The sequence below is a fragment of the Stegodyphus dumicola genome, chromosome 10 (assembly GCF_044657685.1).
Source record: "Stegodyphus dumicola isolate Sdum_Otavi_A_Nest chromosome 10, ASM4465768v1".
NCBI classification, from domain to species: domain Eukaryota; kingdom Metazoa; phylum Arthropoda; class Arachnida; order Araneae; family Eresidae; genus Stegodyphus; species Stegodyphus dumicola.
In genome coordinates, this window is record NC_140777.1 from 53,008,967 (window position 1) to 53,032,667 (window position 23,701).

Sequence of the window (23,701 nt, forward strand, 5' to 3'; positions counted from 1 at the left end):
GAGCGATTTCGTGATACGACATGTCACATCGAAGCATCTATGCTATTAAAATCTGCTGCGTCTGTCTTGTTTGTTTGTGGCAGTATCTTCTCCGGAAAAGCGGGGAGTTTAATTTCGAGAGAGGTACTCCCAGATTTCAAAAATCCTGGGAAGCCATTTCGACAATTCTCATCTCCGTACGACTTTCATTACCGAAGATATTAATTAAGAACTCTGTAAACGCTAATTTTCGCCCTCATTTTTCCGAGTGGCAACAGTGTCACTCGCAGGAGACAAAAAAAATTCTGCTTTATTTCGAGAGTGTTGCCACTGCTCGCTTTCAAATCGTAGAGTTTGTTAATAAAAATTTCTAAAAATGAAATAAAAATAGCACTGCCAAACATTAAACATATTATTGTTATATAAGGTCTCATTCTGACGTTGAAGAAAGCAATAATAATAATAATTCCCCAGCAATAAAACGGTGACATATTTCTCTCTCAACGCAGAATTCTTCCTTATAAATGTCACCGTGATCATAATTTAGTTGATAATCGTTAGCTTCATTCAAAAATTTCCAAGGGAATAAAGATATAACAAAAGTATGTAATTTTTGAAATCATGTCATGATTCGTTTGGATATTTTACCTAAAAGAAAAAACTCTTTCATCTAACTTTAATTCCGACGACAATTTAAGAGTCTAATTATTCTTCACCTCCTTCGACAATCCACCTGACTAGCCCCACAAAAGAATATTTCACGCAAAAAATGTCCCCTCGGGCGGACGACCCCTTCCGCAACAACTGTCAGCGCAGGAATGAACACAATTTAAGACAACTCGATGCCAATATATCATAAGATTGACTGTTTCTAAAAGGCTGTGTTACGCGTGTTAAAAACTATGTTCTGCAGAAAAGATATACGGAAATGCAATTATTGTGCAGAAGCGTCACATCAACTTTTCACTATAACTGAAACCGATCCGAAATCATTAGCTTTGGTTTTATGATTCGAGCCACAAAAGGAGATAGTAGGCCTTCATGAAGAACTGTCTAAGAGTAAACGGCACCCATATACATTGTGAAATCTCATGTTGGAGGTTTTCGAAGGTTTTACCATGCAAGCCAAACTAATTTCAGAACATAATTAAATGAAATAAAAGAATGAGTTTTTAAGTTAGCATAAGAGGACATGAAGAGATTTAAGTAGGAAACATACTTGCGTTTATACTTGCCTGATTATCCGAAAAAGAGTACGAAAAAAAAAATTAAAAAAGAAAAAAAATTCTGAAATTTTTCAGATTTTAAATTACGTCCAAAGGGGCGTTTTTTTAACGTTTTGAGTGTTACCTTTATTTATTAAATATCATGTTCTTTGCACTTAAACCATAAAATTCAGTTCAAGAGCAATATCGCAAAATAATGTTAAATTAAGCATATCTTTAGAATTTCCGATATACACAGTCTCGCGAGCTGGAGATAAAAGTATTTTTTTTCTATATAACGTTGCCATTTCTCGAGTTTGCAAATCAAAAATTCGTTAAAGTTTTACAAAATATAAAATCTATAATAAAACAAATTCCAAATTTGGGATTTCAGATGCCCATATTCGCAGTAGGATTTCGTCATTCAAAATTCGATGGCTCTATGTACCATTGTTTTATCACAATGCGAGAAATAGACAATCATTTATGCAGATTTTTCATTATTTAATTTCTTCAAATATAATGCAGGACTCTAACATTTTGTGGCAACAGTTTGAAAAGTGAACCGACGTTTATGAGTCCGACGCAAAATGCCAAAACGAAAGCAATAGTCCTTCGGGACTGAAATCCCTTTGGACTAAAAAAAAAAAAAAAAAAAAAATGCAAAAATTACTACCACTGACAATCAGCGCAAGGGTTATGTTACTTAAATATGGCAAAGCACACGACGGCTATCTACCTAAGAAGCGGGATATCTCTTCGGTGAGTACTTTTCGAAGGAAACTGGCTCGGTTTCACGTTATGGGGTTATCACACCTCGCGACACTAGAAAACACTTTTCCGCAAACCAAGTTTCTTCCAGCACTGTTTTAAACGGGAGGATTCAAGGCGAAATAGAACAGATGGAGGCTATGTCCCGGCTAGATATGCGGGACATTTTGCGACACTGGCAAAAATGGCTTGCTTGCAGTTCTGTCTCGCGTAGGTTTGCTTCAAAGACCTGGTTTTCATATCAATCAACCTGTCAGATATACCAAAAGCGAAGATTTCCGGAAAATGTTTCTTCCAATAAACAGCTACTGATAGCCTGCAGTTTGATAACAATTTGATAATGGGGAAACCACCAACAATACAACAGTCTTGTTTTCGGCGTGTCAAATCCGAGTGCAATTATTAGTAATCAGCAGTCTTTAACTGTTGGGTGGTAACTGTAATGGGTGCTTTAGTCAGCATGAAACAAAACTGCCTATGGGAAATACATAAAAGGAAAATAAAACTGAGTAGAATAACATCGGTGACAACACGTTTTAGTATTTAGGAATTGTTTTGTCTACAGTTGTGCTTTATTTAATTGTATACATATATGTAAGTATATACAAAAATATATACTATTTTGAACTGAATGATATTTTATAAATATTCTTACTTTACTGTCATCTACAAATTAATTTCTTCGATTTATCAGGAAGTTTAATCGTTCATTTTACGCATTCTTTTTGTTTTGGAATATTAATTTATGCAACCAAATGCAAGTCATTCTATTCATTCATGCAACCAAATGCTTGAAAATAAAGGTAATTTATGAATAGTACTTTTCTGTTAGTTATAGGTTATTTCTTCTCCCCGTTAAATTGCCTTCGGATAAACTGCAATTTGGAGTTACCTTTCCTGACTATTACGCCGGTTATTCAGAAACTGAATGTAAAGCGCAATGAAATAAACGGGTTCATTTTGAAAACGACGTTCTACAGAAACACAAATGTCTCAAATTCGAAAAAAACATAGAATAAGTGCGTAATATTGGAGTTATCACTTCTAAATTTTATCTTTTGTTATCAACCGTAAGAAAAATAACACATAAAAGCACACATAAAAAGGGGGGGAAGTGCAGCTGCAACCACATCTCCTCGGTGGCATGACGAACAAATCAAAAAAGAAGATAAATGAGCAGTTTTGCATGGAAAGTCATTAACCGAGTTACTCAATACCTTAACCAATTAACTAGAGGGGAAAAAATAAACTATTGCAGAATGGACCCAAAAAAATATGGCTATTGCAATACTGACGTCGAATGACATTGCCTCTAGCAATTCGCTTACTTCATCCCCACCAATAAATTACTGATTTCATTAATTAATTAGCGTTTTCGTTTAGCATAAATCTGAAATTCAATTGAATATTCAGGTAGGTTGTGCTTTTGATAAAGAGCGAATATGGCAGTGAACTCCTTTGAAATTTCCTTATCATAAACCAGATATTCGTGTCCCCTCCTCTACTGCACCATATTCTCATTTTCCCTTTTTTGAATTGGCGTATTTACTCACGCATTTTCCCGCAAATTTCAAAAATATTCTCCAAATTTTCCCATCCTCAATACGTTCAAAGAATAAGCTCTTCTAAATTTTACATTGGATTCGTCCATGTAATGATATTTTTCGCCTTACTGACAAAGAAAGACCTCAGAAACTACTTCCGAAGGTCACGCCGAACCTTTTCCCTCCTAACTGTTCAACTTTACGCCAGCATAATATAAGAACCGACCCATCACAACGAAATAAACACAGACAGACATTCAATCTATGATTTCGCTTAATCGGCTGGTACATTCACCTTCTTTAAATATTTATGGATATTTTGAGGCCTAATGAGTAGCAGACAAAACAATAACAACGAGCGAGATTCGAGTTACAGGGAAGATATCGTATTAGGTATTGTAACGTTGGATTTACTATGTATCTTTACTGGAATGTGTGTGTGTGTGTGTGATTATAGCAAAGCCTCGAGGGCTATCTGCCTAAGGGGAGATGCCTTCGTGGAGGACTTTCTAAGGGAAACTGACTCGTATAGACGTTAAACATGACGAAAACGCCCATGCAGCCAGCCCGTTCGCGGGATTCGAACCTCGGACCGAACTACCAGTGTTCAGCGACTTTACCGCTCGGCCGCTGGTGGGCCTCTTTACTGGAATGTCTGTTTCTTTTAAAGAAATATTTTGACAGTTACCCGTAATTTATCCATGACAGTTTTTCATTTCTTATGTCCTTACTGTAATCGAGTCTTTCGGAAATTAAGTCATTTGCATAAATTTTTCTCTCTCGTTTTACAAACGATAAAATTACGAAAAAAAGGGGGGAGAACTATCCCAGGAAATAAGATCAATAAACAAACCGTTTGTTGTTTAAATGGCAGAATATTTGCAACTTAAGGCATTCCACAAGAGTGGGCAATACCCATCGGTCATTTAGTTATCTCATCACCACACAGGATAGAGATTTTACAGCTGCGAGAACGCGGAAGTTCCCACCCAGTTTTGATGGAGAAACACATCGGGAGACGGATGTTCCCACCTTTTTCCTCTATCACACAAAAATTTCTCGAAATGGTTTTCGGCTCGCCAGTATTTTAGGTGCCCGCATGCCACATAGACAGTATGCATTTACAAACTGCCACGCCTTCTCCGGTATTCGAACCCGGGCCCAACGGTATAGCAGACAGCAGCGCTAACCACTATATACCAATCACAGCAGTCAATATCTAACAATAAAATCGTCAAATATGGGGTGCTCTAGCTTAAAAGTACTTCACACTAACTGAATTATTTATATTTAACGTTTTAAGACAGAAAAAACGACGACTTGGTTAGATTTTGATTGCTTCAGAATGCCTTATTCGTTAGTCACGTTTTATGCTAATAAAAAAAGATACTTATTTAATCTTCATAATAGTAAGGAATAATATTTTTTTAAAGAAACCGCGAGAAGATTCAGATTCACACGTACAGTGCATCTACTCATGATGGCCGTCTCCCTAAGATCACCTCTGAAAAATAACCTGTAGTTCTGAGAACATCGGCATTTAACATCTTTTCTCTAAGACAACCACCTCCATATAAGAATAAAATTACAAGCAATAATGGATGATCGATCATTTAAGACAACAATAATTCCATTATTTGAAAATTATTTTTATATATAGTAATTTTAATAACCCAGCTAACTTTATTTCACTGATCTTGCTAGTCGTTTGTAATAATATAGACGAAGAACCGCGTTTATTGCTTTTAAATCGGTCAATTTATTAATCAGTAACAGATTCAGTTTGAAAGAAAAATTAAATATTTTGCATTTCTTCGAATGCCAACATACGCTGGAGCGTGGAAGATAAAAATAATTTATTTCGAGCTATGGCAGCACACTTCTTTTAAATCACATTTCATAATGGCGACACATTTCTAAAAAAAATTAAGTTTGTTGATTAAATATGAAAGACAAATATTTTACGCTTTGCCGAGTAGCAACACATTTCTTCTTTTAAATCAATAAATGTGTTAAATAAATTTGAAAGATGTTATGCTCTATCGACTGGCAATATATATTTTTTAAATGGAAGAGTTGCCTGAATTCGAAACAAATAGCTTAACACTTTGCTGAGTGATAATACGTAGCTTTTAAATCGCTGAGCTTGTTAATCAAAATTTCATTAAATTGGCACAAAAACATAAAATAAGTAAAAAAAAAAAAAAAAAGATTCTAAATTAGCACTTCGAAGTGTATATGTTCGCGTGGAGGTTAGATATATCGCATTTCAGGCTAGATGAGACATGTTTTGAAAATCGTTCTTTTCTATTTGCTCACTATCAAACCCTAATTCTAGCTTCCATTTCTGAAGAATAATCATGAATGAAATATTTTAAGAATTCTGCATCTTGCACAAAAGACGAAAAGATTCGAGGACTCTGTTGGCAGTAAATTTAATTTAAACATATTACATATATTTAAATTAAATTTATATACATTTTAAATGCATATAAATAATATGCGATTATATACATTTCAAATGCATCGATCATCAAACAGGGCAAATAATATAATACATTTTAAATAATATGCAATAACTTAACCAACAATAATACATTTTAAATAATCTTTTGTATAATTAAAATAAATTTTAAAATCTATCGACTACTGAAGTAGAATTTCATCGCATGAAAGATTTTAAAAAACTACAGTGAAGAATATTGTGTTACGGTAAGGATTTAAATAATTTTTATTAATAGTTATGCATAATACGAGTTCTAAAATCTCGGGTCACCGGTAAGTTAAAATATTGCAGGCTGGTACGCGTAAAGCACGTTCAAACTCTTTCTCTGACCATCTTCTCCTCCCCCCCCCCCGGGAAAAGAGGGGTGAGGGGAATCTGAAATGTTTCAGATTTTAACTGTCGCTCAAAAGGGTTATTTAAGTTTTTGGTGCTCTCTCTGAGCTCGCAATCTACCAGTCTGCTGTTACACTCACGCTTACTAACTCCCCCCCTTTTTTTTTTTTGTCTTTTTAGTTTTATTATTAAGCATAATTTTCTTCGCTTTTACGCCATATACAATTTAACAGCAAAACCACTAAAAATTTAAAAGCAGCACGGCAATATGCGTTTAGAATTCCTAATGCAGCGTTAAGTGTTGCCATTTCTCAGTTCGTCATATCAATGTTTAGTTTCCGTACTAAGATGGCTTTACAAAACTTTTTTCGGTCTTTTGGGCTTAAACGTTTTGGGCCTAAAATGGCATAATTTTTAACATTTTCAGTCCCAGACATTTGCAAAAGAAAAGAAAAAAGCCTGAAATGGCACGATTTTTCTTGCCATCTCTAGAAAGCCTGAAATGGGAAAGGATGAAATGGCACATCTCAGTAGAGGACTTAGTGTGTTTAAAATTCTGTGGCTCTAGATGACGTCGTTTTTTCTCAATGTGAGGAACATGCTTTACAATACAGATTCTTCAGTATTTAAAAATATTGATAACATTTGTTAAAATAAAATACGATTAACGAAGCAAAATTCACTCGCTTATATGTTACAGTTAGTATATACAGTGGATGGACAAAAATATGAAAACACCTTGTGAAATGCATGTTTGAAAAGAAAGATTGATTTTAATGAAATATGTAGGTGGCGCTGGCGTTTTTGACTACTGACGCCACCCATACAACTTCGTAAATGTGCTAAACAGTTCAGTTGTTGTCGGAGTACTGTTATGTGAGGTTGTCATTGCATTATGTCAGAGTTAACAGACTTCGAACGTGGGCAAATTGTTGGAGCACGTATGGTAGGTGCTTCCGTAAGCAAGGTAGCCGAGGTGTTTAGTGTTTCAAGAGGTACTGTATCGAAGATTTATTCCGCATATTTGAAAAGCGGAAAAACATCATCTGCTAAATCACAGCGCGGACGAAAGTGTGTCCTGAGTGATCGTGACAGACGATCATTAAGGGCAATTGTGACGAAAAATAAGAAGACCACAGCTGCAAAAGTTACTGCTAAAATGAATGTTGTGTTACCGAACCCTGTGAGTACCAAAACAATTAGAAGGGAGCTTCATAAACAGGGAATTGCTGGCCGTGCTGCAATTGAGAAGCCACTCATCAGTGATGCTAATGCCCGTAACAGGAAAAGGTGGTGTTTAAGTCATAAAGCCTGAACTATAGAGCAGTGGAAGCGAGTAATATGGTCTGACGAGTCTTCATTCACATTGTTTCCCACTTCTGGCCGAGTTTACGTCTGGAGAACGCCATCTCAAGAGACTGCTTGTTGCCAAGAGTGAAACATGGCGGGGGTTCTGTTATGGTTTGGGCAGCCATATCGTGGTTCTCTGCTAGCACCATGATAACTGTGTCAGGGCACATGACTGCCAAGACTTATGTGAACATTTTGGCCGATAAAGCTCATCCCATGGTACAAACTTTGTTCCCCGATGGTGATGGTGTCTTCCAAGACGACAAAGCCCCTGTTCACACAGCTCACATTGTCCAGGACTGGTTTTCTGAGCACGAGGATGAGTTGTCCCATCTCCCCTGGCCACCACAGTCACCAGACCTGAATATTATCGAACCTTTGTGGTCTACATTGGAACGGAAAGTGCGTTCTCGTTATCCACCGCCAACATCGTTATCTGAACTTGCCACCGTTTTGCAGGAAGAATGGTATAATATTCCCTTTGCAAACATACAGGAACTGTATTTATCCATTCCGAGAAGACTGTAAGCTGTTTTGGATGCCAACGGGTTTCCTACACCATATTAAGCAAAGAAACATGTTTTTTTAAAGGTGTTTCCATATTTTTGTCCAACCCCTGTATATGGCTTGAAGGAGGAGCGAAGATCCCATTTAATCGCACTTTTGTAGTCCAGATAGACTGTGGTCCCAAATTAATTCGGATATTTGGAATCCTATACTATTCGAACAGGTAAAATAATTCTGGTAAAGCGTTTAAGAACGCTCGTCTTATAAACGCTTCCTTTATGTTGGTCTTTCAAACAAAACTCTACCTTTTTTACACGACAAAAATACAAGAACCCTTAAGAAGTCTAAAGAATAAAAAGGGAAAGTTTTTGGAAACTGCAATTTAATTCTCTCAACATAAAATCAAAAACAAATAGCTACGATATAGCAATTTAATCGCCTAATTTAAAAGACAAAATATCCAACACCATTTATTTGAAAGCAATCTAATTCAAATAAAGTGATAAATATTAAAATGTAAATGATATTTGCTCGTAAAACCTGGAAGACATTATTCGAAACCTACGTCTACTTAAACCAAGCTTCACTTTGCAGAATCTATTCTTTCGAGATTTAAGCTTTCATGGTTCGTTACGCTTTGTCGATATGTAAATGTAACCAGTATTCCTGTATCTCCATTACACGCCAATTTCTCTGTAAATCGCAGCATAAGCCAAAAATAGCCATTTGCGAAACACAAAACTAAGAAAATGGCGGAACGAAAGATCTTACGCATGCCACAGAACATTAATTCCGAAATGAATAAATAAAATACAAAAAGGGAAAAAATGAAAACACAGCGAGAAATAGAAATCAAACAAATGCAGAGTGTCTGGAAGTCCAGTCATGAGAACTCGCGAACACTGTCGGGTACCGAAAGGCATTTAAGAAATAATTTCGATCGGTAATTTCAAAATCAAAAAGTAAACAGAAGCCGCGCGATGTATTTTCCCATTCAAATCGCTTCTTAGAATCCGGGAACAAAATAAAAAAAATTAATTCTTCATGAAAGACAATGAAAACGTAATCAATTACAGAATGCGTCATCAAAAAAGGAAAAATACAATTCACAGCACATACGTTTTAAAGGATCACACAGGGAATTTTGTTGATGCTTAAGTTCACATGCCAGAAAATGTTTGAAACCAGACTAAACTTAATTACCCTAGCGGTGACCACTTTTTTCTTTCACAGGGAAAAACAGCAAGATGATGTTTAGAAGACATTTTCTCACCGAAATCACCAGACAGAATTATCACTAAAAGAAATTACGTCCGGAAAAAGAGGAGAAAAATGCTCCATATTTCAAGTAGGAAACCAAGCACAAAGCCTGCATCCACTACTAGTCTACCATGCAAGAATTCCCTTCTATCACTGTATTTCTTGCGAAACGAGCAGACAAAAAAAAAAAAAAAAAAAAGTCTAGCACCCCAAGTTGCGATTTACGCCCTTAAAGTCAAAGAATATTGACTTAATTATTATTTACTGACCACAGTTTCCCTTTTCATTAGTCTGTTGCTATTAGGCAAAATGTAAGATATCTTTCAAATTGAATCTGTCTGTTATTGATTAAAAAAATACGCTATTTAAAAGCAACCGATGTAGTTCTTAAGAATATTATTTTTTTAGTTTTAAATCTGATTCAGTTCAATAAAAATGCATTTAATTCATGATGCATCTAATTACAAACATTTAATATTTTTATAAAATTACGTTATATTTTTTGTTTACTTTTCAGATACTATATACTCGTAGAAGATACATAACGTTCCCATTTAGCCTGAATGCATATTCATTTAGTATCCTACGAAATGCCCTCTTCCACTTGGGCCATCTCTATCGATAATCTCTACTGATAAAGTATATTAAACTTTCAAAAAAGCCCTTTTAGGCAATCGTTAAAAATCTTTTTTTTCCAAGTTTCCTTATTATGTTTTGTTTCATAAATGCAATGTATAGTTATCGAGGACGACATCAAAGTATTTTATAAGGAAAGGAGCCCCATCACGCTTTCCTTACCACCACGCCTCTCCATAAAACGTTCGGATCGCCAATATTTTAAGTGCTCCCATTCGATATTGACACTATCCATATACACCTATCCAGCAGTACTAACAGCTATACTTATTACGGCAGGTGGCGAACTGATGTACTGTTTAGGTTACGTTAAGATATCTGAATACAGAAAAGCACATAAGCGTTACCTGTGTAAGGAAAGGGATGATTTCGTTGAGAACTTCCTAAGGGAAACTAGCTCGTACTCATGGGCGAAAACAATCAGAAGAACTTGCTCAACGGCCTGAAAGCTTGTCCATTAGGTGTGCTCGTGGTTTCTTTTCGTTTATGTGATTATGGCAAAGCCTCCAGGCCTAGCTGCCTAAGGGAAGAGATGCCTTCACGGAGGTCTTTCTAAGGGATACTATCTGGTATATACGTTACATATGGGAAACCACGAAACCGCTCGTGCAGCCAGCCCGTTCGCAGGATTCGAGTCTCGGACCGAACTACCAGTGTTCAGCGGCTTTACCCATCGGCCGTTGGTGGGGCTAGGTGTGTTGGTGAGAAGAATTACAAATCGATGGAACGCCTAGTAATGCACGAAGCATTAAAGTAGTTTTGACGTTTAGTACGCTGTGACGCACAAAGATGCGCTGTGAGCAAAAGTCTGAAAGCTGCGATTCTGAAGGAATGGTATACAGTACTGAAATACTAATATTTTGTGTTTCACTGAATATTAAACCAATACAGGAAGAGTGTTAAAAGAGTATACATTGTTATCACATCGATAAAATGATATTGTCTAACTAAATCATCATATCTTAAAGGAAGAGTAATTGTGAAAAATACGATATTTTTCTTGTGAATTCGACAACACAGCGTGTATGATGAATCTTTACTTTGTCCAGTTTCGCGGGGACACATACAAGATACAGGCCAAGTGATCCAAGCATTCTGCAAATGTTATCTACCAGTTTTTATCACGGGTGCCAAAAAAAATGGTGACCACTTTGAGTTTTACTACGTATTGTAGGATTAGGTTAGGTTAAACTATCTGAAAATGGTAAAGCAGAAGAGGACTTATGCCTAAAGGGAGGATGCCTTCGTAAAGGGAATGGCTTATATTCACGTTACAGCTGCAGAAAACCATGAAGAACATCTCGGTCTGTATCGCAGGAAAAACATATGTTGCACGAGCAGTTACATTAATCTGTGTACTGTTCGGAGGCCGACTTTACGGCAAAGGCACTCTAGGGCTATCTACTACATTAAACTATCTGAAAAAGGCAAAGCAGAAGAGGGCTTTTGCCTAGAGGATGCCTTCGTTAAGGGAATGGCTTATAGTCACGTTGCAGGTGGAGAAAACCATGAAGAACATCGAACAGGCCATCTGAGTTCGAACCCAAAACCAACTACCATTATATATTCAGCAGTTTTGAAGTGGCAACTGGTTGGTCTGTATCGCAGGAAAAACATATGTTGCACAAACTGGCTCGCATACACGTTAAATCACGTAAACGCCCACGCAGCCAGCCCGTTCGCGAGATTCGAAGTACCAGTGCTCAGCGACTTTACTACTCGGCCGCTGGTGGGCCTTCCCATAGATGTTCTTCGTTTCCTTTGCAATATTCATATAACCTAATATAACGCAACCTACCCTGAACAGGTCTCAAAGTAAGCACTGTAAGATGATGATCATAGGGACAGATACTAAAGATATTTTGTGTGAAATTTAAAAAAAAATCCGATATATTATAAAAATCAGCCAAACATGTGAGTGAGATTTACGTTCAAATAATATGATTTACAATGCCAATTGAAGAAAGTTAATCGAAACTGTTCAAGAAAGAATGTTTCCGCCGAGGATTTTCAAAAACGGGAATTGTTTCGCATTTATATCACACCAACCACGGTTCAACAGACCAGCTCGATTCAGCTGCTCGGTCTCTGGTGGCATTATTCAAAAATTCGAAAACATATTAAACATTTGCACATTTAATTATGCACAGCTAAATTAATCAATTCAAGGTCTAGCTATCCGACGAAATGATGTGCAATCCCAGCCAAAAATCATAAATCATCGCCAAGATCGTGCAAAGCGATATTATACCAGTTCTCCATAATAAAACTTCCAATAAGTCGTGCACAGCTTTGAGCGAATCGTTTTCGAAAAAAGGTTCGGATGAAAAACTTCTCTTGAAACCGGTTTGAAGAATCACTTTTGATTTGGGAATCAGAGCGAAGAATTCACCGAATCGATCTCTATGCGTAATTTCTGATTTGCAAAACACTTCAACAAGGACGTGAGTAACGATTCAACATCAAATCTGAAGTTACAACAAACAACATCATAGCCGTTTGGCTAAAAAAATGATCGAAAAGGCCACGAGAGTTGAGCACACTGAACTTCTTTCATCAAATGCAAGGATGCTCGCTATGGGGAGTCACAGGACTACAAAAGTATAATTGGAATTATGAAAAGTACATTTAGCAGATGTGGGATAAAAGCACCGTATTAAAATACAACACAACTCCGACTATTCAGGTAGCGATTTAATAGGAGTTCTGTAACAAAAGCGAATTCCAAGAATAAATTGTTCAAGATGGAATTCAAGAATTTTTGTCCTCCCAGAAGATGTTCTAGCTGAACTTAGCTCGCAGTCAAATTATGTAAGGGAAAAAATATATATACATACGCACATTATATAAGAGGAATCTGGGAATATACGAAGAATCAATAATACCCTTCGCCGGGATTCGAATTTCAGAACTTCCGATGCTAGCAGGACGTGTTTACAATTACACCACAAAACTACACGGTAACAAAAAGAAGAACATTCCTTACAGTCTCCTCTCCCACTTAAAGAGACTGGAGAGGAAAAGGGACCCGAGTCGTCAAATACAAGTGGTAACACATTATCGTCCACCACATTTTAATTCGGGAGCCGCTTGTTGAGTCTAAAATTTTTGGAATCAGCTATGAATTCGAACTATGGATCCGCCAATTACTAAGACTATCCGAACATGCTAACAATTACATCAACGAGGCACGAGGTCAGCAAGGTTTGGTTTGATTTGGTTATTTGATCACGGCGAAGAATGCTACAGTTAATCTGCCTCCGGGGAGTGATGCCTTCGTGGAGGACTTACTAAGCAAAACTGACCGATACCTATGTTGCACGAGGGGAAAACAACGAAAACGCCCATGCGTCCAGAATTCTCACCTGAAGTCGAACCCAGACTGAACTACCAGTGTTTAAGAGACTTCTACCGCTCCTCCGCTGGTGAAAATACCTTACAAAATTAAAAAATAGCAGTACTCTTATTAAAGTCTTCCTTTTTTATTGGTTGGTTTGCTTAATTATGGCAAAGCATTCCAGAATATCTGCCTAAGCGATGCATTCGTGGAGGACCTTCTTAAGGAAACTGACTCGTATACACATTACACATGCGGAACGCTCATGAGACCCCGTTTGCCAGGATTCGAACCTCATACCAAACTATCAGAGTTCCGTGACTTTAAAGCTCGGTCGCTGGCAGGTCGCTTTTTTCTTGGGGGGGGAGAATTTCTATCGTAGTGGAAAATGTATTCAAGAGCAACTTAATTTTTATTCACAGAAATACACCCCGGTACTGTATTAATAATAAAATGCAGTAAATACACTGAAATAATATATTTTTCTTTTATTTCTAAATTTTTTGCGACAAGGAACATTAAGCCTGTTAACATTCAAATACAAATTATTCTGCCTAAATTAGTGCAGCCGTCGTAACTAAAAAATTGCGGCGAGTTTTTAGCGCAGGTGTTAGAAAATAGCTACCAGGATAAAAAATAGCAAGAAATATGAATATAAAATAAATACATTTATACCACATAAGCAACCGAATGAATGCAAAAACACATTAATAAATCATCCGGAATACTGAGTATATTAGAAAACACTTTACACACGCTCTGTATATTAAAAATTCTGCATACAGCAATAGATGAGCGAATAACTAAATATCGTTAGTTAAATTAATGCATTTTCGTCGAACGACAAAATTTAATGTTATGAGTAGTTAAGCGATGGGAGGCGTAAAATGAACGATTTTTTTAAATAAAACATAATACTTTTAAAAGACTTCCTGATTTTTTTTCCGAAGGCTTGAGATTTTCTCTCAGAACACATTTCGCTCTCACGATATAATAATTTGCATAAATTACGGCACAAAGTACTTGGATGTAGTAAAACGGCAAAGCACACTACGGCTATCTATTCAAAGCGAGGGTTAGGTTAAGTTATATGAATATGGCGAAGACACGATGGCTTGTAAGAAGAGGAATGCCTTCACACATAGGGCTCTATGTCAGGAACTGGCTGGTATTTACGTTACACATGAAAATAACCTTCGAAAAACCAGCCCACTCGTTGGATTTTTAATCTCGGTCGACCTACCAGTGGGACTCGATTTTTCCCGCAATAAGAAATGTTAATAATTTCGGTTTATGAGATTACGGCAAAGCCTCGAGGTCTCTGCCTAAGGAAAGAGATGCCTTCGCGGAGAACTTTCTAAGGGAAAACTGGCTCGTATACACGTTCCACATGAAAAAAACCACGAAAACGCCCATGCAGCCAGCCCGTTCGTAGAATTCGAACCTCCGAGCTACCAGTGTTCGCCGATGATGAGCGAAATGTAAATAATAAACTACGCGTCCAGTACATCGAGGAGCGAATCTTCCGAGATTACTTTCGTAAATATCAAAATTTTCCATAAAATGTCCCACCAACGTAAGATTTTCGGATTTAATCCATTACTTTTTAGTTTCTTTTACATTTGCGGAATTATTTTTCATATTTAAATACATTTAATGTTACTTCTTAAGAGAATTCAAGAAAAATATACGCTGCAAAAGTAATCTTCCCATTAAATCAAGATTTTGAATTTGATTTACGGAATACGAGAATATACGCAAAATATACGCTGCAAAAGTAATCTCTTCTAAAACCAGAATTTTGGATTTGACTTAAAGAATGCGAGAAAATATTGATTTCCAAAGTGACACAAAGTTGATCTCCGTTGTCAGTAATAAATAGTGCTTTGTTTGCTGAACAAACACAATTTTTTTTTTTAAATTTCAAAAACGTGCAACTTATAACTATATATGTTCGTAGAATACTTTATATCAAAACGACGTTCTTATAGAGCGAGATCCAGATCCAACATAAAGGCGTTGACTGCACTTGGGCTGGTTTACAATTCATCGACACTTTACGCCCAACCCACTTACTTATCCTTTTAGTTCAACATTTTGTGCGGTATTTTTTTTTTTTTTTTTTTTTTTTTCCCGCGTCCGTTCCCCTGGATAAAAGCACTGGATCGAACTAGTGTTTAAATGCTTGGCCATTGGTGGAAAGGCCCTGTACTAAAAGATGATGTATAAAAAAGAACAGTTTCGCAGATTCGTGTTTTTGGCATGGCGCGGACGAAATTAAAATAGCAGTTTAAAACGTATAATATTCATTTAATGATAAGTTATCTATTTACGTAAAATCTTAATATTAGGTAATTTCCTGCCCCCCCCTTGAAATGTTACAACTAAATCCCACGTTGCAAAATTGTCCCAAGTTTCGCTCTCTCCGTTAAAGTGATTAAAGTTTTTTTAAGTTTATCACACTAAAACTATATTCCGTTCTCCGACGCAACGTGGCCATAGCACAAGTGTTATATTATACGAAAGAATATCGCTAAAATTAAAACAAGCAGAATTCCTAAGTTTTCTTAGATGATCTAATACTTCTGCGATTCTTTTTTTCGAATGTTCGAGGATTACCTTTTCATTCGTACAAGCGGGGGCAGTTCTTTTTTGTCCACTTGGCAACCACACAGTGCACGAAACTTTTGTTAGCCCTGAACCTGGCTAATACGTCAGTTTTAGGACGATCAGTTACAATACTACTCACTATAATAGTGTTGCTGCCTGTTATAACGTTGCTCGATATACAACGGCTTCAGAAAATACGCGTGTGCTGTTGCTTTAAATCGTACGTAAATTAAAGCGAAACCAGATTACTCAGAAATAAAATAACGTATTTTTCAGTTATCAAAATAGTCGCAACAAAAGAGCGAATCTTCAACAGTTCAAATTTCAGAATCAAAATAGCGAATCTTCAAGCGTCAAAATCGTACGATCAACAGAAACGCAGCGAAGCATTAAGATTTTAAAATTTGGAATCAAAGTGGTAAATCTTCAAACGTCCAAGTCGTAGAATAAAAATAGTCGCAACAAAGTGGCGAATCTTCAACAGTTAAAATCTCAGAATAAATATAGTGAATCTTAAAGATTCCAAATCTACAACAAAGCGAACTTTTAAGAGTAAAAACTCGCAGAATCAAAATGGTGAATCTTCAGCAGTTAAAAGAGTAAGATCAAAATAGTGACAGTATAACAGTGATTCTTAACCATTTAAGATCTCAGAATCGTGAGTCTTCAAGCGTCAAAATCATGGAATCAAAATGTCTCAACAAAGTAGCGAATCTTCAACAGTTAAAAATCTCAGAATCAATTTAGCGAATCTTTAGCTGCCAAAATCGTAGAATCTAAAATAGCGATAACAAAGTAGCGAATGTTTAACAGTGGTAATCTTAGAATCAAAACAGTGAATCTTCAAGCGTCAAAATCGTAGGATCAAAATAGGGACAGTAAAACAACGAAGCATCGCAAATATAGAAATCGCAGTATCAAAATAGTGAATCTTCAAGCGTCAGAATTGCAGAATCAAAATCGAGACACTAAGATAGCGAACCTTCAGCAGTTAATACCCCAGAATTAAAACAGCGAATGTTTTAGGCGTCAAAATTGTAAAATCAAAATAGCGGCGAAAAAACAGCGAATCTTTAACAAATAAAATCTCGGATTCAAAATAGTGATCTTCAACAGTCAAATTAGTAGAATCCAAATAGTGACAATAAAACAGCATATACATCCCTTTTCCCTTCAGGCTAGTCGTTTATTCGATTTTTTTTATCAAAGAATTAATTTTTCAATACAACGCGAAAGCCCTTAAAATAGCATTTAATATCCATCATTTCAACTTGAGATGATAATCCAGTTACAGTATTTTCTAATGAATATTTAGCACAATAAATGTCTTATCTACATGAAGCGTTATCTTCTATATGGATGACGACCTCTTTTTATCTCTCCCAGAAAAACGGATAAGCGAAATCTAGGTAAATGTCAACCACCCCAGAGAATTACGCTGATCGCAACACCCGCATTGAAGTTTCGCAAGAACTACCTTTTAAACATATCAGCCGGTTTTAATTGCTACAAAATTAAAAACTGGCTTCTTGGCAAATTTGATTACAGTGACTATAAATAAATAAATCGCAAAAAGAATATTGCTGTCCCGAACACAAAACAGTGAAACAACATTAAAAAACAGACACATAATTATGATAATTGTTATTAGCAAACAAATTACATTTCAAAATTTTGTACACAACGGTGCAAGTATTCAAGCCGAATTTATATTCTGTAAACTGCGTTTTACCTGGCTAATTAACCTTAAAAGCTCGACTGATAATTTGTAAATTTTTAACATTATGCTAAGGTAAATCAGGAAATTTAGGTTTGTTAATAACTAGAAACTATCACATTTTTTCAAATTAAAAAAAGTTAAAATATTTTTTTGTGATTCTGCAAGAAATCTTACAAAGTGAATGGAAAACAATACTCGTTTTAAATCACTATATTAGTTAAATATAAGCAGTTGAAATTTCTGTTAATAACATCAATATAGCAATCAGTAAACATACATTTCATAGCATTACTCTCTCTATTTATATATATCTTATTGTTACATAAAAATTTATATCTTATTGTTATCTCTATTTATATCTTATATAAAAAGAAATTTGCATTTAGAAACACACAAAATCCTTACGTTTGAAAATCGTAAAAAATGATAAAAATATGTAAGAAGTATTATTATTGAAAAAAATAAGTTTCTTTTAAAAGATTTGCTAAATTCCCGAAACGGTATTCTTTAAAATGCACAAAATGTCAGCATCACTTTTCAAGCATCATTACTTATTTCTGGGCGATAAACTTTTTAACAGATAATTTGAATTAAAAATGACAAGTTATTACAATAAATACAATAAAAATTAAATTAATTCTGATAAAATATTTATGTTGTTACACATTATTCAACATCGTTGCCAAAAACTACAACCAAGAAAACATACTACAATGAAAATTCTAAAATGTACTCAGTAAGAAAACAATTTTAAAAAACAGCTAAAATTTATAACACTAATATCAGTTCTAGCTTGAAACTACCTTCAATAAAAAAACGTCAAACAGGAAGAAGAAAAAGCATTTGGGTCGTTCAAAAAATTCAAGTGCATGACTAATCACAAAATCCCACAAATACGGAAATTAAAAACCGGCTAATAAAATAACAGTATAGATTCGGTCACCTGACCCAAGGCTCTAGTTTGAAACCAGTTTTAATGGCAAATGTAATGTAACAGACAACATTCATTCGAGAATGTGTTTTCGAAATTAAAGAACTTAATAGAAATCTCAAAAAAAAAAAAAAAATATATATATATATATATATATATATAAATAACACAAAAAATACACTGTTTATTGTTGCTAAACCAGCACCATATCTAAAAATACTTTGATATCAAATTGAGTTCTGTAATACATAGTAGAACTCTCAAAAACTCCAAGCTAATTCAAAATAACCAAATACTGAGAAGTAATTACAGTAATTTCTATTACTAAGCGAACGCAAGATTGAAACTGGTTTGGATTATTTTGGAAAATACATTAACTATGGCAGGAGGAAAACAGCAACTGCAAAAGTGTAAAAAAGGGAAATTATCGGATTCGAAAAAGCAGCCGATCGAACGCTGCGGCAAATGGGCTTATCTGACTGACAGCAATGCACGATGTGTACCGATTTACAAACACGTTCTACAAGCCTCAAAACCGTTCGATTGTCAACTAAACCTTAACACCTATTTTGTTATTTCACAATAATGCTGCAATCGAAGCAGAGTAAATAAATCGCAAGAAAGTGGGCCATAACTAGAAGAAATGTGAAAGTGAAAAGAAACACGCTAATGACGACAGCTTTCAACAATTCCCTTGTCACGTTCTTGACGCTTAAGTTACGAAGCCAATAATTTAATCATTGCATTGTCACTTAATTATTCCGCGTCTCCAATGAACAAAATGGCTAAAATTCTTAATTTCTTTCTCAGACATGACGCTGATTACAGACTTGCCACAAACAATATACAAAGAATATATGAAGACACCGATGAAGTTGTTCAAAAAACATTTTCTAAATATACAACCACTAAATCAATACGCTAATGCGTTTACAACGAATAAAATCATCAGAATTCTAAATGCCGTTTGCAATATGACGCTAACTAAAGACCTGCCTTCACAAAAACCAATAACTGATTATTAAACCATTTAAAAAATGTATAATACGATGGCATCGATGAAACTGTCAACGAAACATTTCCAATACAACTACTAAATCCCTAAAATTAACGCAAATGCGCCAGAGAATTAACGTTAGACGATAATTCTGAACTATCAGCTAATTAGCCAAACTACAATATTATTCAAAGAAAGATAGCCAACATTCTTATCTAGTGGCTCATTTAACCTAAATTGTTAAATGTGACAGAAAGGAATCTGCACGAAAAGTTCATCAAATACCTGTTTCACTTCACATTATTATACACAGTTTGATACCAAATGAAGGCAAAGGGAATACACGCTTTATCGAAGAATGAAAAAACGCATCTAAACTTGTTCGACGTAATGTAGCATTAAATAGGATGAAATGGAGCGTGTAATTCTGCCGAAAAGGTATGCAGTCTCTATAAATCTACATTTAATCAAGTTAAAGGATTGTCAAAAAAAAGTATTATCGTTATTTCTCGATAACGTTTATTCGAAATCGACGATTATGGATAACAAACTGATAATTATCTTTGAAACGAAGATAAGCATATAGTAAAACAAGTCGTTTCGAATACATAATAAATATCATTTACGTGAAAGTACGCTATGAAATGGCCCGAAACGGATGTAAAATAAATATTCTATTTGTAAAACTGCTGCTAAAAGTTCCAAGACGTCCATCAAATCGAAATACGCGTAGCATAGACAGTTAATAAAAGCCATGACTAGTAGCAAGAAAAGCTACCTATTAAACTATCCATTAACGTGCACATGCTTCCGCAGATCGAAACAAATACTGTATGTATTTCAGCTTAACACGAAAAGAAAGACCTGATAGTGCAGAAATTATAAAGGATATATACTGTATCCGAAATGGGTGTATCCAAAATGACTGAAGGATAACTACCAAAAATTTGTTGTTATTACAGAAGCAACAAATCGCAGATTCTAACATAGTGACGAGCATCGATTTTAGAATCACAGCTCTAATACATATGACAATCCCAGGACATAATCTCTGATCGAATAAAAATAACGAAATACCAAGCTAACAGGCTAAATAAATATACGAGGATGGAAAATATCTGAAAAGAACTATGGAATAATACACCCCTTTCGGAGTAAAGTACCATATATCCATTTAAAACTGTACACAGAAAGTAACCACCAGTTAAAAAAAAAAAAAAAAAATCACGTTCATTCTGAAATAAGCAAATTCGAGTAATAAGATTTGGTCAGTCAATATTTCATTGTCGCAAAGCGAGAATAATTGTAAATTTGAAATGATATAAAAACAACAGCGCCGGCGAAAATGTAATCACATGCAGGAAAAACTTGCAAATTGTTAATTCATCCGCCAGAAAACGACTCAATTAACACGCTGAGAACAGCGAAACTAAATCACAGTTACGTATGGGAAGTACAAGTGGGGTAGCTTAACTACCGACCATACATAGTTCTTATCAAGAAAGTTCAAATCTAAAATACTCCAACACTATAACGCTGAAAACAGCATTCGATGGAATAACAACGCAACATTTGCTTTTCAAGCGAAAAAAACTCATTCTAAAACTATAGAATTAGTTGATCACATTCGTCTCGTGCGACAATGAGAAAATAACGACAACAGAATTTTAAAACCAACCTTTGGACATAGAATGCGAGAAATTGTGTTGTCACTGCACGCATATTAATATCGTCGATATCAAATGGCATCTTGTTGAAATACAAAAAGGCAATCGTTGCCAAAAGTTTTAAAGTTTGAAAACTGCAACAACTTAAGTTTGCTATTAACATTTATGCAGATCTGTTTCGTACGCAGCGCGCGCTGGAAGCGAATTGTAAATCGCTTACCTTGACATGGTAGGTTTCGCTTTCACTGAGAGATTGTGTGCGAAGTTTGTGCGTTAAATATCTGAGCATTTCAGACAAAACCAGAATCACAGTTTTGGATAACCACCGGAAAAGTACCGCAGTGGTTTCAAAAGTCGAAGAAAGCACTTCTTCAGTTCCTGGTACACCATTAAATGATTTCCACTGAGTCCACCACAGCTGCAGCTCCCCTAAGCATGTCGAACAACCGGATCGCGGATTCAGTGTGGTGGAAATACGGTCGCTGCCACAACATATATATTGTACATTCAAGAGTCCTTAACACTGGACAACGTAAGTTTCAGCTGCACTCGCGAGCGCGTTTCGCGTCCATCTGAACGAACAACTGCGCTGGGACTACTCGACCGGCAGCTGACGTCAGAAGCGGAAGCTGAGAGGACGATTCCACTGCGAGGAGAGGAGTTTATAAGAGGACTTTCCCATTAACTTCCATGGCGTTAGAAGGAGCGAAATTTCACCCGAAAGGAATTGTTTTAATACATCATAATACATGTGCATTAGCGCCAAACGATTATTTTTTTAAATCAATTAAAAATTGTTTAAATCAGAATCGTAACCATCATTTGCTTCTTCAGAAAAAACAGTATTAAAATTCATAGAAAATATTGAACACAGTTTTAAAACTAGATTGTCAAGCAAAGCAAACGAGATAATCAGCAAATGAGATAACTTGTAAGACATAATTACAAAATAATTCTAAAATGTATATTTTTTAATAATTGTTGTCATATTATTAATATTTTTTATAATAATTGTTGTACATATTTATCAACTAAATGCGAAATACTGTAAGACGGGATTACATGATTATTCTAAAATGTGTATTTTTTAATAATTACTGGCATATCATTAATATTTTTTAAATGACCGTTCTATTTATCAGATAAATTCGAATTAATTAGAAGTTTAATATTTCTTAAAAGAAAACCGGAGTGGCAACATCGTATTGTAGATCTGATTTGGAGAATAGTAAAAATCTAAATGCTTTGAAATTGCTTTTTGGAATTGAAAATGGCGATATGAGTAGGTAATCGATCAAAAACGAAAGTAAGAAAAAGTTCTTTTATTATAAGAGGGTTGTTATAATTAATAAATAAATTAATGCCAAATAATGTCTCTCTTTGTTATTAAGAAGCTTAGCGTCGTCAGCGGCAAGCTAACTGCTTAATCTCTGATGTGGCCAATGTCAAATAATATGTAGAAGTTATAACAGAAAAATAATAAAATTTCTATAATTATATTCTAAATTAATTAAGGAAAATTTTGAAAGCCCTCCTTCTTAAGTAAGTTGGATGTTATTGGAATTAAATTAATCTGCCGAGCATGTACCAAATATATGTTAAGATATGCCATCAAAATCATTTTTATATCGATGCTATGAATGTAAGTAATGTTTTGAAGAATTATTTATTTTGTTTATAAATAACTCAGTAATTATTTATTTTGCTTATAAATAATTCAGTTCATAATAAACAATATTCTGTTCCAGTCTAAAAGATAAATAAAGTAACCTACGCGGGGTGGAATGGTAACAGCTTTCAAAATTAACAATTTATCAAGCCGTTTACGTGATTCGAGTGATACTGTATTACGTTCATTTAGTAAAATAATACAATATTAAGTCACGTGATAGAAAAATGCTTTGAATACTGTAAAAATGTTTTCTACCTTTGAAAAAATAATAAAAATAAATAAACAAATGAAAATAATAAAAAAGTAAAAAAAAAAATAATAATAATAAAATTAAAGCGAGTAAATGCGGTGAACTGCTACATATCTTCTTTTAAAAAAAAAAAATTACATTTTCATAAGCGTATTTGTTCTTTCGTAACTAGTCACTAGAAAAGTAACTTCTTGCTGAGTTAAATAAAGTTAAAATCCGAATTATAATCGCTGTAAGGTTAGTAGATAGGAACGTAATAATCTTATAATGATAATGTCGTTCATTATGAGTGCCAGTTACAAAGCTTTACAGGTATTCGGGAGGGGGGAAAGATTTTGAGACTTAAAAGATAATCGTTTGGAATTCAGCAGTTCTAGCATTTCTTATAAAAGCTTTACAGGACTATGAAATTTAAATGAGAACACA

The 23,701-nt window shown here is 35.1% G+C and overlaps 1 protein-coding gene across 1 annotated transcript in view; it reads right to left on the reverse strand.

Moving 5' to 3' along the window:
* LOC118184449 (uncharacterized) overlaps nt 1-21,942 on the reverse strand; it is a 203,631-nt gene extending 181,689 nt beyond the window's left edge. The window contains exon 1 of the mRNA XM_035354117.2: nt 21,574-21,942. Within this exon, the coding sequence (XP_035210008.1) occupies nt 21,574-21,642 (69 nt within the window). The 5' untranslated portion in view covers nt 21,643-21,942. The remainder of the gene's footprint in view (nt 1-21,573) is intronic.
* Nucleotides 21,943-23,701: the final 1,759 nt, after the last annotated feature.